General features: G+C 42.7%; 1 protein-coding gene across 1 annotated transcript in view; it reads right to left on the bottom strand.

The window, feature by feature from the left end:
• Positions 1-368: 368 nt before the first annotated feature.
• Positions 369-14,984, bottom strand: part of LOC115082535 (dnaJ homolog subfamily C member 13-like) — a 71,309-nt gene continuing 56,693 nt past the window's right edge. The window contains exons 4-8 of the mRNA XM_029586762.1: positions 4,675-4,753; positions 4,162-4,297; positions 3,535-3,716; positions 3,052-3,126; positions 369-506 (exon numbers count right to left, since the gene is read on the bottom strand). Of these exons, the coding sequence (XP_029442622.1) occupies positions 369-506; positions 3,052-3,126; positions 3,535-3,716; positions 4,162-4,297; positions 4,675-4,753 (610 nt within the window). The remainder of the gene's footprint in view (positions 507-3,051; positions 3,127-3,534; positions 3,717-4,161; positions 4,298-4,674; positions 4,754-14,984) is intronic.

Here is a 14,984-nt window from a genome sequence, read left to right as displayed (position 1 = left end):
CAAAGAAAGCAAAAACACATCTTTTAACGTTAGAGAAAGAAAAGACCTGAGGAGACTCCTGGGGCGGGTGGCTGTATGTTTGTTCTGATCTCGAGAGCACCTTTTTGTCTTGGCAACATCAGATGCCATCATTCACTTGTGTGGCTGATATTATCCTATTTGTCCAGGGAGAAACAATGGTTTGTGCATTTGCATCATATTTTAGATTCCCACTGAAGAAGCCATGATCACATAGGGAATAATAATTTCTTATAACATTTCAATGTGGGACATACTACTTGCAAACTTCATTAGAAAGGTTTCCAGATGTCCTTTCCTCTAATTCGTCAGTTTACTTGTCATTAAGAAAGGAACAGGTTTCTGCAAATCTAATAGTCATCTCCTACCTTGCTATAATAGAGCACTCGACAAAGTTCCCTGATGATATTTGGCATTTCAGTAATCTTCTCTCTGCACTCTTCAAACTGGGCTGCTACGCTGTAACATCTACATATATGTCCACAAACCTGCAAACAAAAAAATATTTAGTCCAATCATCCAGTGTCCTGCTCAATACTCCTCTCCCCTCCCTAAGGCTGACACATTTTGAAAGAGACTGCCATATTAGAGAAATCCTAAAGTCAATTCTGGAAATAGTAAAAGAGTGAAAATCAGAAATAAGTCCACAACATCTTTTTACCATCATTTGTGCTACATGATATCTTCTTCCATAGCAAATATACAGATTTGATGCTCAGTGAAACCTTTTAAAAGTGTTCTTTATAGTGAAGTGCTGTAAGGCAACCTCATTGTTGTGAATCTGCCGGCTTCCGCGGACAGATTCCCTACCTGCTGGCTCCCTTGATGTGGCTGGACGCCGCCAGCTTCGTTTGCCGTGGCCCGGAGGCCGTGGTTGTCTCCTGCTCTGCTCGGCAGGGCCGCCCCCCCGAGCAGCTGACAATACTGACACCCTCGGCAGGGCCGCCATCTTGCCGCGGCCGAGACCTGCGGTCTGGAGGCCCCGCTTCCTTGTCTCCTCTTCGCGGCCTGGAGCCGTCCTGGATCAGCCTACGCAGCTGGGAGCCGTGACGCCACCTTCGGGGTCCTCATTCGGCAGCCTGGAGGCTGCCCCGGGGCCTGCTTGCTGGTTCTCTCAGTCTCCGTGGAGAGTGCATAAGAGTGCCGCTATCCGTGGTCCTGATTCTGCTTCAGCCTTCCTTTAGGCGCCGGCACGCGCCTCTAAACAGCTTTTAAAGGGTCAGCCACAGGAAGTGTTGCTGGCTCCACCTCATGATGACTTCCTGCTCCAGCCCTATAAGAGGGATTCTTTGTCAGTCTCTCGTTGTCTTCAGATTGAGTCTCACAGTGTCTTCATGTTTCTTGTTTCCAGTCCTGGTGTCGGCCGAGTCCGGATGTCCGTGTCTTCAGCTGTTTCCATGTTTCAGATGTTTCTTGTCCAGCTCTTCAGCATCTTCAGGTTCCTGACGTCTCCTGTCCATGTCTTCAGGAGTCTCCAAGTTCCCGGTACCTGATGTTCCATGTTCCAGAGGTCCCTCGTCCAGGCTTCCTCATGTCTCAGCCTTCCTGGTGTTCAGCCCGCCTTGGTGTTCGTGCTTGCTCCGGAGCCTTCTGTTCTGTCGGCTGTGGATCTCCGGGTGACGCAGCTTCGTCATGGGAGATGCCGGCAGTGGACTGGTGTCCTGTGCTCCTGAGCCGTCTTGTCCTGCCAGCCTTTGTGGAGCTCCGGATGACTTATAGCTCCGTTGTCGATGTTCTGCATCGGCTGGATTCTTCCCTGCACTTGTCCCGCTCTCCACGTGGTCCGTGACCAGCCTCCTCGGGCTGTGTAGGGCGCGCAGTGGGACAGGGTGGTCCGCGACCAGCCCATTGGGTCCATCCGTGTAGGTGGGTTGTGTAGGGCGCCCGGAGAGACAGTGCCAATGTCTACCCTCCCAGCTTCTCGTCTTGTCAAGACTTCCTCAAGTTCCTCATCTTATCCGTGATGCCGTCGCATCGACGCTGGTCCGTGATGCTGTCGCATCAACCTTGGGGTCATGCCGTCGCATCAACCTTGGGGTCATGCCGTCGCATCAACCTTGGGGTCATGTCGTCGCATCAGTCCCTCGTCTATGATGTCTCGCATCAGCCTTGGTGTGATGTCTTTGCATCAGTCATAGTCTCAAGTCTTCTATGTTCCAAGGACTCCGTCTGCCCTCGTCCTCGTTCCGGCCTGCTGCCCATTGCCGTACTCAGCGGCAGGTCCGAAAGGGCTTGGAACAGTCGGAGGACTGTTCATCAATCAACATTGCATCTTTTGTTGTCCGGGGTGTGCAGGTCCGGTTGAGGGTCAGACCTTGTATCCTAGTCCTTGCATCTGCCATGTACCCATGCTTGCAACAGCTCACCTCCCACGGTTTGGCTTGGGGCTCCTCCCTGGGTCATGCCGTGGCCCAAGGGCTCACACAACCCTGTTTAGAGACGACCGCGCCTCCGTGCCTCGGAGCATGATGGCCGACGGAGGTTGCGCTCATAACACTCATGTGCCTAACTATGGTGTCAGTTTGTGTTTTTTTCATGTGTGTATTTGTAGACAGTTTATGCACATACAATTCCTGCCTGCAGGAAAATACATGCATAAAATTCCACAGCCAGGAAATACATGTGTAAAATTCCACGGGCAGGAAATTTGCATGCATAAACCATGCATGTGCATATGAAAAATGCATATAAAGGAGATGGCACACACCCCTGACCCACCCCATATTCACATACCCCCTTTGCCAACAAACACACACAGTGAATGCTCATTAGATTTCAGATTTAGTCTCACTTTCACTTATGGAGGCAGAAGTTTCCATTACTAACTTATGGCTTTGTTGCTTATGAGTTACAGAAACACAATTCCTCAGTTATGAAGCGTGAACAAAAAAACATTTCGCAAATGGGCAGCCATCATGTATTCTATTTATGAAATACCCATGTATGGCTCTGGGATTCATACATATGACATTTTTTTCTATATTTTTTTCAGTACCTGAAATTGAATGCTATCGAACTAATATATGTATTTACCTGTACACACATGTCATCTGGTTTACTGGAGTTGGTCAAGACTGCCACACAACGAGAAAACGCTTCTTGTAACACCTACAAGAACATAAAACCTATAAATTCACATGACAGTACAGCCTTAAAATACTGTCAAACATTGTACTGCCCATTTACTGGTTATTTTAACAAACTTTAGCTTTTAAATTGCATCTGTACTGTTTAAGTGAGGAATGCAGAAACTTTAAAATGATTGTCTTATCTTAACAATGAAGCTGTGACCCATGATTGTAAAACTTAACCCGGGATCCACCCACAGATGGAGGTCATCAGAAGGTCGGGGTTTTGGTGTTATCCAACTTTAAACAGAAAAAAAACAATACATAGCATGGCAGAAGAGGCAAGAAGTAAACGAAAATGAATGTAATTACAGTAGGTGATCAATAGGTACAAGGCCTTAGGAAAGCCAAAAGCCATGCAAATATAGTAGAATAAATTTAGATTTACCTCTATTCCATTTTCTCTCCTTAACTCTTCTGCATTAAGGGCTGAACAACTGACTGTGTGGAAAGCCAGCTCAGTAGCAGCAGGCAAGAGGGATACTTTTGAAAAAAGCTGGTCATCAGAAGTTTCCATGGTGATGGTCCTAATAAGCATTGGATAGCCTGCATATTTGAAAGGCTGCAGCTCTAAAAGATAAAATAAAAACTCCAAATAGCAGTAGGATACTTGTTTTCAGAATCAGCAGCTGGAGGGCTAATTACTTGATAGAATTATGGAGAGACTGGTACAGTAGATAAAGTGAGAAAAAGATATATTCCAGGTTATTGCATTTCAAATGGATGTCCCTTACAATATTCTATTTACACAATTTTAAAACTAGTGATACGAAACAAGTTTAGCAAATTATTATGAACATGCAGAAATGAAAATGTGACTTTTGTAACAAGCACTCATTGCGGCTTCAGTGCAAACATTAAAGGAAAAACCAACAGATGTGCTCAGTCCTTCCTCAGCATTCATATCTAACTACTTAAATGGATTTCCTATACACAGAAATAAATATCTTACCAATTCTGAATATAATAAGGTATAACATGAAACTGATCTTTTCCAATCTTTCTTTAATCCTACCTTCTTTGTGTCTGTTGAACAGTATACTTTGAGTTTTCAAAATTAAAATGATATTTTCTGGATCTGGGCCATCTACTATTTTGACTAATTTTGTGCACAAGAATTCATATGCTTTATTTACTTTTTCAAAGATGTCCTGCAGAGAACAAAAAAAGGACAGCATAAACCTTTTTGCAACAGATTTGAGCAGTCTTCATTTCTGCTGTCAAAATTACAGAGATAAATCAATTATGTTTGTGGGTTTTTTTCTCAATAGTAAATTGTGAGATAAGGGGATTTATTGACTATATAACATTTAATAGATTTATTTATTTATTTGTAGGGTTTTATATACCGTTATTCGGTAGAGCCATCATAACGGTTTACAAATCTTCAATTATCATCCAACATATGCAATTATCTTACAATCAAATGGAGTTAACATAGTAGTTGGGAACAGTAGGGTTTTGTGAACAATCAACATATTTTCTTAGTCGTTGAATAACAGAATATTGCGGAGAACATAGCACATACCCTCCCTTCAGGGTTCTTGTCAGGGTGGTACTTTTGTGCAAGTCTGAAGTAGGCTTTCCTGATCTTGCTCTCATCATGCCTGTCAAATGAAGAGAAACAATTTCACTCCATAAGCATAAGAACATAAGACTTGCCATACTGGGTCAGACCAAGGGTCCATCAAGCTCAGTATCCTGTTTCCAACAGCAGCCAATCCAAGTTGCGAGTACTTGGCAAGTACCCAAACATTAAATAGATCTCAACTAGTAATTAAGGGGCAGATTTTCAAAGGGATACGTGCGTAACCCCCGAAAAGCTGCCCCAGCTTGCCCCTGCGCGCGCTGAGCCTATCTTGCATAGGCTCAGCGGCGCGTGCAAGCCCCGGGAAGCGCGTATGTCCCGGGGCTTGCAAAAAGGGGCGGGGCGTGGGCGGTCCGGGGCGGGGCCTGGGATCGTGGGCTGGCCATCGGCCGGCGCGCATAACTTCAACAAAGGTAAAGGGGGGGCAGGTTAGGTAGGGGAAGGTGCAGGGGAGGCGGAGGGAACGGTGGCAGGCTGCGCTGCTCGGCCTGCGCAAGTTGCACAATTGTGCACCCCCTTGTGCGCGCCGACCCTGGATTTTATAATATGCACGCGGCTGCGCACGCATGTTATAAAATCGGGCGTAGATTTGTTCGCGCCGGGTTGCACGAACAAATCTGCGCGCAGGTTTTAAAATCTGCCCCAAAGACAATCTGCACACTTTCCTCCCACATTAAAATGTTGGACGTTTCCACTTTTTCAAAATATTCTTTTTTGCAAGTTGAAAATGGCTATATCATATTATAATTAGTGATAAGATGGAACAATTTCTATTCAATCTATATTTTACAACTGTCTAAAGAAAGGATATTAATAGTCCCAAAAAACTCACAACTTTAAATATGTTAGAGTCTAGCCTACTATGTTATTTGTTGGCTTAATTTTACAACTGTTCCCATTCCACCAGATAATGCCAGGTACCAGGCATATCCTGAAATGCTGTCTCATTTAGAAAAACAAAACAAAACACTAAACCATCCAATAACAGTGGGGGCATGATTGGAAATTCTGTGACTATTTCATTTTCAATTACAGTGTAACTTCTCTGTATTGTGATTTATAATCACTTACTGATAAAATCATGTTTAAAAAAACAAGTTATTTCCAGGCTGAATGCTTTACCTACAGACAAGATCTCTTCTGACTTGTACAGTTTCACCTCTCAAATAAACTACCCCGTAAACAAAACAAAACACACAAAAATCTATTCTGATAACTAAAAGAAAAACTTTTCAATGCAAGGAAAACTGGATTAAAGCCAGCTAATAAGCCAGAATTCTAATGCAGTATATTTAAGCAAAATGGATACCTTCACAAAATCTCAACTCATATATAAAAAAAAATTCTATAAGAAAAGCCATAAACATTCAACCTTTATTAAACAAATAAAAGTAGAAACACCAGGCTCTGACCCCTGCTAAAACTGCCCTAATTCTGGGCCAGATGTACTATGCATTTTCCCCATAGACACAAAATGAGATAAATCCTTTAACAGGATTTCCCAAACCTGTTTTGGTGACCCACAGGTTTTCAGGATATCTGCAATGAATATGCATGAGATAAATTTACATACACTGGAGACTCAGTATTTTTGCAAATTTATCTCCTGCAAGCATGCTGCGTGACATCCCAGAAATCCAGCTGGCTGTGGGTTTACCAATACTGGTTTGGGAAGCCCTGCTTTAGTACATCTGGTTCTTAGTGTTGTGCTTGTGAACCTTGTTAAATGGTTCCTGCTAGACAGTAGTCATACAGTTAGTATAAAAGACACTATTATCCAAACAATTACAGGAACATTAATGTAATAAAATCAATTAATTCTAATTACACAACTCTTTAGAGAATTGCAGAAAGATATATCATGCACCCGTAACCTCCAGGAAAGATATATCATGCTCCCCGTAACCTCCAGGATAATATATAAAGTACTCACGCTCATACACAAAACCATTCATAACCACGACATGCAATGGTTCCCAGAACAGCTCCGGCTTCACACTCCGACAAGACCCACAAGAACACATCACCTGGCCAAACTCCAATTACCCTCTCCTAAGCTCATGAAGCATACCACCTTTAGAGAGCGATCTTTCATCACTGCAGGAACTGCCCACTGGAACAAAATGCCTTCCCAACTACGCCAGGAACCCTGCCACAAAAAATTCAAGCACAATCTTAAAACATGGCTGTTCAAACTAGCGTACCCTGACTGACGAACTGACTCTCCCCAAAGATGCGACATAACTGCCCTACTGACACTCACCCTCTCTATTCTCCCTCCCTACCTCCCACCCACTGTGGGTATACTCCCCACTTCCTTCCCCCCCGTCCCCTTCCCTTCATTACTTCACCCTCCTAATTATCCTGACTGCTTTGTTTAACTATCTTGTTAAATCTAACTTGTACATATGTATATAATTTTCGTTCTATCATCTCTCCTGCCCTTGTTAACCCTCTCCCTGTTAATGTTTTTATTGTAAAGCTAGTTGCTAAGTTATGTTACATTGTGAACCGAGGTGATGTTTTGCAAACGTGCCTCGGTATATAAAAAACCCTTAAATAAATAAATAAATAAATGCACATACATATTCAAACCACACACAGGTGCTTAGTCAAAAATCATTGCTTCTTAAGCTCAATATTTTAAAATAAGTCTTTATACATAGAAAATTGCTTCATCATATTACTGCAGTGTTCTCTTACCTTGTTCTTTGTCCTATGACTCAACAGCTTCATGTTTGTCTCAAAAAATACAGCTGGAACACTGTTCACTTGCAGTTTCTGGGACATCTGCAGCCCTTCTCAACCCTTTTTCTCAGCCCTTTTTCCCCTGCTCCTTTCCGCCCCGTTCACCCGCCCCCCCCCCCACGCCCTTCAGGTCCCTACTTAAACCCCCTCGCTTAACTCTCTCCCCCCTTTGTATTATTATTGTACATAAGCTATATTTGCATTTAATTATGTTTTTGCCTTGAATTTACTTGTACAGCATAACCTTGGTTTCCCTTATCCCTCTAGCCCCCCCCCCCTTCCCAGTTCTCTTAATATTTTCATTGTAAAGCCCTTACCCCCCTCCCTCCCCCCCCCTCTAGTTATTTTATTCAGTTTCTATGTAAAGCCCTGTTGGCCATTTTTTGTTCTATGGAAACCGATGTGATGTTTTCTAAACGAATGTCGGTATACAAAAACTTTAAATAAATAAAAATAAATAAATGAATACCTCAGTCTGTCATTTCCTCATGTGACTACACTCTGCCCTTGATCATATGACTAAGAGCCAATGGGAGTATAGGGAAGGATTTACCAAAGAGAAAGGGAAGAGGCCATGGATTTCAAAACTATCTGGGTTTTTGAGTTCAGTTAGACAGAGAATGCTGCCCCTATGACTCTGCCCAAATAGGCCTGCTATCCCTAGTAGGGATTTTTACAGTGGCAGTGGGAGATAAGTAGATGGCTTGGGATGAGACAAACTGCAACTCCATTGCTTTGCCCTTCTGCTTTCAGTTTATTTATTTATTTTTTTAGAGCTGATGTCAGGCCTGTGTGATCTGTGATCTGAGAACTGTTAGATGCAGCCAACATGCAGTGCATAAAGGCCAGAAATGGAGTTCAGAATGCTACTTGGTGGCCCTTGGGAGCCTGAGCACCATTCTCTGACACAGAGGAGAGGTTTTTGCACAAGGCTCTTAAACAAAATTTGTGAGCCCTCAAATTTTATTCCAGTGACATTTATCAGCACCTTAATACAGTTATTCATCTGCATTATAGTTTGTGGATTACAGTTAAACCCAAGTTAATGTGCTTCCAATGGTAATCCTTGAATCCCATCACTGTTCCCCAGAACCAGAAGGGACATCCTTTTGCACATTCCATTTGAACTCTATGCGCATCAATATTGTCTTTTGCCTTCAGAGGGCCCAGAGCAATGCTAACTATTTTACAGCACTGTGCAAACAATTACTGTGGTGTCCCCCTCCTGGCTCTGATTTTGCTTAACTTTTGTTTTTCCAATCAGGACCAGTATAAGGTTATTAGGTGCCCTAGGCGAACCTTACAGCTTTGCACTCTTGCCCTTTCCTCATGGTCAATGCGCACACAATTTGAAATTATGTATTTAATATATTTTACATAAAAAAGTACAAACTCCAGTTGCCTGAAGTAAAAGTATCATTGATAGCATGTATATTACATTTACATGGTACTAACCAGAAAACCCTACAAAAAAAAAAAAAAAAAAATGACACTCGGAACCCCTTATGGTATTAGACCTATTCTAATGCATACTGGATGTGGGCTTGGACCTCAAAAAGCCAAGAGTAAAATGAATTACAATTACAATATAGTAAACCTCCTATAATAAAACAGCATTAACTGTCAGCACTCAAACATTAACAACCCTACCTATAAAAAGGTAACACCGTAAATATTGTATCAGGCCCTAAACCACCAATACACCTTCTATTAGGAAAAAAACATGCCAGGCTGCTATAGGTACCTACTCAGCAATTACATGCTAGCAGAATACCTCACCCTTGGTCACATATGCAGAACACAGGCAGACCCTCAGCAAAAACAGAATAGAGACCATATAGTATAAATATAAATGTGCAAAAACTAAACTGGAAACTGAAACAAGTCAGACTATGTATGCAGTGCAACAATGGAAAAACAGAAATACCATCATTCCTCATAAAACATCAAACAATAACATCAAGAAATATAGATCATAATAGTAAAACCTTACTAATAAAAATATTTCAAAACAGCAACCTAAAAAAAAAAATTTAAAATTTCCCAAGCACAATAAAATATTCAAAACAGCAGACACATCAAATAATGTTAATTTATAGATCGATGCCACCTTGTGGTTGATTTTTATATTTTACTGTTTTCTACTTTCTGTCTCTGAAGTTACTTTAACCTTGTGTATTGCTTGCTGGGTAGTATAATAAAACATGGCATCTCTTCATTAGCAGCTTTCAGTTGTCTATTTTTACATTTAAAACTTTTTATTTTATTCAGATTTATATTTTGCCTTTCAGTCACTTCAAAACAGCTTACATTCATGTACTGATATTTCCCTGTCCTCAGAGGACTCATAATCTTAGTTTTGTGCCAGAGGCAATGGAGGCTGAATGACTTGCTCAAGGTCACATGCAGCAGAGGTGGGATTTAAACCCTGATTTCCCTGGTTCATGGCCCAGTGCGCTAAATATTTTGCTACTCCCTCCACATGGTGTCAAATATTTGAAGCTGCATTGCTTTCCTACAACTAAACCAGCAGAATAGCCATAGGTGGTCTATGGCCCACCCACTTTGCTTTCAGGCCAACCCAATTCTGTTCTTTTAGTCCCACAAAACCAATGGCAAAAAAACACACTCAGATTTGTGGCCACACAGGACCATGACAATAAAGCACTGTCAGACAATTCAGGGCTAATGGAAATGATCTAGGAGGCACTCTCAGTTGCAGCTGGGCAGGCCAAAAAGGAAGGATCTAATCTGTCCACACCACATGGGCCAAAGCCAAAAAGAAACAGAAGTGGCAGAAGAAATGGGATCAGTGCTTGCAAGTAGAAGAGAAAAAAGCAGTGTGAGGTTACTGAAGTCATGAGCAGTGTTCATGATAGAATTGGAAGAGGCTAGGGTGAGGAATATGTGGACCTGAGCCAGGAAAAACTTGGATGAACAGAGGACTTAGAGGCTGCTGAGAAAAAGAGAAGGAGGAGTTTGAATCTGAGACTACACACTGCTGGGGACAGAGTGAGTTAAAAAGGCTCAGAGGAGACTAGTAGGGATAAATCTGGTATGACATGGAGGAATAAGAGTGACAAGAGACAAGCGCAAGACTGCTTGGACTAGAGGGGATTAAGAGAGACTAAGGTTAGTATGACTGCGGAAACAGTGAGGAATGAGAAAGAGTTTGCTATGGGCACAGAAGATGGGAGAGAGATGCTTGAAAGGAGAAAGATCAGGTGGGAAGAGGGAGATGAGACATCTCCCCATACCTCACCCTTTCCCCAGCAGTCTCATCCTCAAGTTTCAACCCCCATTCTCAGCAGTTTTTCCTCAATGTCCTTCCTCCCCACCAGTTTCTCTCTCTCATCATGAGGGGGAGGGGACATTGAGAGAAACTGCTGGGGTTGGAAAGGGTGAAAGTTGAGATTCAGGAAACTTAATTAGCATGGCAAACCGTACCTGTGTTGTCAAAATAAGATGAAATTATTTACCTGATAATTTCCTTTTATTTTATATTTATATCCGCCTTTCAGCCACTTCAAAGCAGATTACATTCAGGTACTGTAGGTATTTCCCTGTCCCTAAAAATGCTCACAATCTTAGGGCCAGATTCATTAAAGCTTTTCTCCCATTTTGTGTCCATGGGGGAAAAAAAAACCCACCTTAGTGAATCGGATACTAAGTTTGTACCTGAGGCAATGGAGGTGAAGTGACTTGCCCAAGGGTCATAAAACGCAGTAGTGGGATATGAATCCTGGCTTCCTTGGTTCAAAGCTCACTGATCTAAACACTAGGTTGCTACTACACTTTCTTCAAAACAGACAGCCAAGGCCAGACCAGTGGATTATGCATGCCAACCAGCAGATGGAGACAGATCAGCAGGCATGCTGTCTCCTCATATACCTCTGTCCTAAAGCCAGCCTTCCAGTATTCCTGTTACAAGCTGAGGACAAGCTCAATACCATCAACTATCAAGCATTATCATGTCAAGGGATTTATTTATTTTACCAGAAATAACTCACCTGCACCAAAGTATATTAGTCATTGTGGTCTTCAACTCCACTTACCTCCCTGTAAGTAAATTCCCCAGCAAGATACAGTGTATAAACACTCCAAGACACCGGCAGCATATGGGGTAATTTTACCTCTTTCTTCATCCAGTCAGACCAGGGGGATGTACACAAGCTACTCTCTCATAGGGCAGGATGCTGCCCCAGCCCCTCGGTAACACTGCTGAGGTGAATGCGGCCTTCCTCTCAACTCTGACATCCAGGCAGAAATGCTTAGAAAAGGTATGCAAAGATGACCATGTCGTCACTTTTCACGCCAAAGGAGAGAGCAATCGCAGCTCTGCCCAATAAATTGTGATGTGATGTTATACTACTCTGAATTTGACTCTGATTTTGTTCAGAAGACTTAATTCACTTGTTGATTTGTTCCTTTGCTTTCTTGCTTTCCTATTGGTTCTTTGTACCCCCCCTCCCTTTCCCCTGTTTTTCATAATTTCCGATCTACAGTTCGATGTAAACCGATGTGATGTTTCGACTAACGTCGGTATAGAAGACTCTTTAAATAAAAAATAAATGGCCTGTGCCATTGTGGAATTAACTTGTACCTGTTTCAACAAGGGAATGCTGGAATACACAAACTACTGTAATTACCTTTTTAATCCAGTTTAACATTGAAGACTGAAAAGCCACCCTCCTTTCCGTGTTCCACCATAAAGAACAAAGATGATCGAAGCGAGTAAAAATGCTAATGACCTTCAGCTAGCTTAAAGGATGTCTCCTCGCATCCAAGGGGTGAGGGAGTACATAGTTTTAAGAATCTGCCTGCCTGTTAAAAGAAAGCAAGGAGATTGATTGATTTAAATCAAAATCTGAAACATCCTTCAGAAAGAAGGATGGAACTGTATGAAGTTGGACTCTTTCCTTTGTAATCAATAAGAAGGCTCCCTACAAAAAAGCACTTGTAACTCAGACACCCTCCAAGCCAACAAAAAACGACTAGGAAGACCGTCTTCAGCATGAACAGCCTAAAGAACTAACTTAAGAGCAGCAAATTATGGTCCTGCCAAGAGAAAAAAAAAAGTAACCTGGAGCAGGGGCTAATATGCTTCATGCCCCTCAAGAGCTGAGAAACATCTGGATGAAAAGAAAGTGGTGTACCTTAAATATGACCTATAAAGCAAGAGAGAGATGTTACTTGCACCATCAACATATTAAGAACCAAGCCCTTAGAGAGGCCTTCCTGCAAAAATTCCAAAATCCATGGAACAGGTGCAGCCCTACTGATGCCCGGAGCATCAATCCTCGAAACACTCTCCAACCCACATAAGCTAAGGACGAGGAGAATATTCTAGCTTTCAGTAGTGCAACCACAATGGTCTGAGAGTAACCGATCTTCACTAATCGTGCCCTCTTAAGAGCACAACTATAAGATAAAATCGATCCGCATCCCTGCAAAACTTCAGATCCTGACCAGTATCTCCTTGTAAGGTGGAAGACTTAGAGGGCTGCTGCACAGCAGATGTTGAAGATTTGCATACCACAGACAATGAAGCCAGCCTGGAGGCACCAGGATCACCCATCCTGGATGCCTGGGAATCCTCTGAAGCCAGGCTGGATTTAAGATTTGGGCACCCAAAAGCAGGATTGGATAGTGGGGGGGAGGGGGGGGGGGGGGGCCCTGGAGATCAGTTAGTGGGTAAAGTCTTTTCTACCAAACTCAGAAGACTGGACGTGGCGCACCCAGGCCTTATCTCTTCATTAGGATATCGCAACCCTTGTGCAACAACATAGGTATCCTTCCTGGCCGCCTTAAATGGGATGTCTCAGTGGCAGGACATCTTTCCAATAGGGATTTAGATATACACTCTGATGCCTTTGGAGGATGTGGTTTCGGGTAGTATTGCCTGGATTTGTGGCCGCCGCACCTAGGCCGGATACATGGATGGAGGTAGGATCAACTTTTCTCTCCAGAGACCCAAAATACCACAGCAGTGCCCCTTTGAAGTGAGCTCAGGAATTGTGAGCAGAAGGCAAGGCTTGCAGTGATATTGATTGCTTAGGACTGTATGTGCCCTCTTAAGGAATGCACAGGCACTATATGCAAATAAAAGGAAGCAAATGGTTTGTGAATATCAGATTAAATAACATACTACAATCTCGTCAGCTGCTCACTCGGGACAAGATAGAGTGGACACCAAGGGCACAACTGCAATCAAGCACCACAAAACTGAAGCTATATTCAAGAGAGCTCAAGACATTCTTGGGACTTTTTCATCTGTAGTGCAGCATATGTGGACGACTCATGAGCTCAAGTTCGAGATAGTGAAAGCCACTCAGAAGACACTGTCTGGTTCGACATATGAGTGCCTTTGGCTGTTCCAATTCACCATTTCTGCTGAGCTAAACCACAGAAAACATTAGTACACCAGATTGTTGAGACAACAGCTGATCAATGCATATGATTATGTGTTTCATGGACCAGTGGAATTTCTTCCAGGAGAAGTCCATTTTGAGTTCAATCCCAGTATTTCACTAATCCAGTGTTTTCTATTGGGGTGATTTGAGCCAGTGGTGAGTCTCTGCACTGTAAAACTTTAGGTGTTTTTCCTTCAGGTGTGAAGGTTCCTTTGCAGGATGTAAAGGGAAACTACATTTCCCAGATGCCCTGGTAGTCAGCCCCTGGAAGTGTTGGGGGCAGGGAAACAAAGAGGCGGTGTCTTCCTAGGGAGGAGTAAGCCAACTCATATAAAGAGGGACCCTCCAGAAGGCAGGAGGAGCAGGAGGCAGCAGGCAATCCAGGAGAGGTCAATGGAAGGCGAGGAGGATGGAGAGGCTGAGGCAGAAGGAGAACGGTGCCCAGGCACACCTTTATTCTAAATCTAAGTCAGCCCTAAGATTATCTCTTTCCCTTTTCACTTCTGTGCAGCAGTTTGTTGGATGAGTCTCTAGTACTGTTATGGGTTAATTAGAGTTGTTAGGTCTATTACTGAAAAAGCAAAGGTAGAAGGTTTTATTTAAATGCTGAGAGAACTTTTTTTTTTTGTTAGGAACCAAGTAGGAATTACTATGAAGAAAAGGAAATGTTTTGGGCGTTAACAGTAACTGTGAACTAGTAACTGTGAACTAGTAGCTGTATAAAAAGGGTTATTGTATTAAACTATGGCAGTTGTTGAGAGCCCTTCTTCTAATGGGGTTTTTCCATCACTACTTTATATCTGGGAGAATTAGGAGTCACCATTGTATTAAGCCTGCATTGCCTATATGCATGTTGAAGGAAAGCATAGTAGAGCAAGAAGCTTGTTGTTTTATTTTAATGAATCATTGGATTAAAAGGATAGGAAATCCAAGCTCACACTGATTAGGTGGAAATGTGTTTTGGGCAACACTTTACTGTTGTGTGTGACTTCTCTTCTGTGAAGTTAGCTTCAATAAACTCCAGAGCACTATATTAAGCTACTACCTGGGTGTGCAATATGTCATTTTAAGTTATGGCAAAAGGTCCCA

Source organism: Rhinatrema bivittatum, unplaced genomic scaffold (assembly GCF_901001135.1).
Source record: "Rhinatrema bivittatum unplaced genomic scaffold, aRhiBiv1.1, whole genome shotgun sequence".
Lineage (NCBI taxonomy): Eukaryota > Metazoa > Chordata > Amphibia > Gymnophiona > Rhinatrematidae > Rhinatrema > Rhinatrema bivittatum.
The sequence above is the reverse complement of the archived record's forward strand: the minus strand, read 5'-3'. Positions and strand labels throughout refer to the sequence as shown.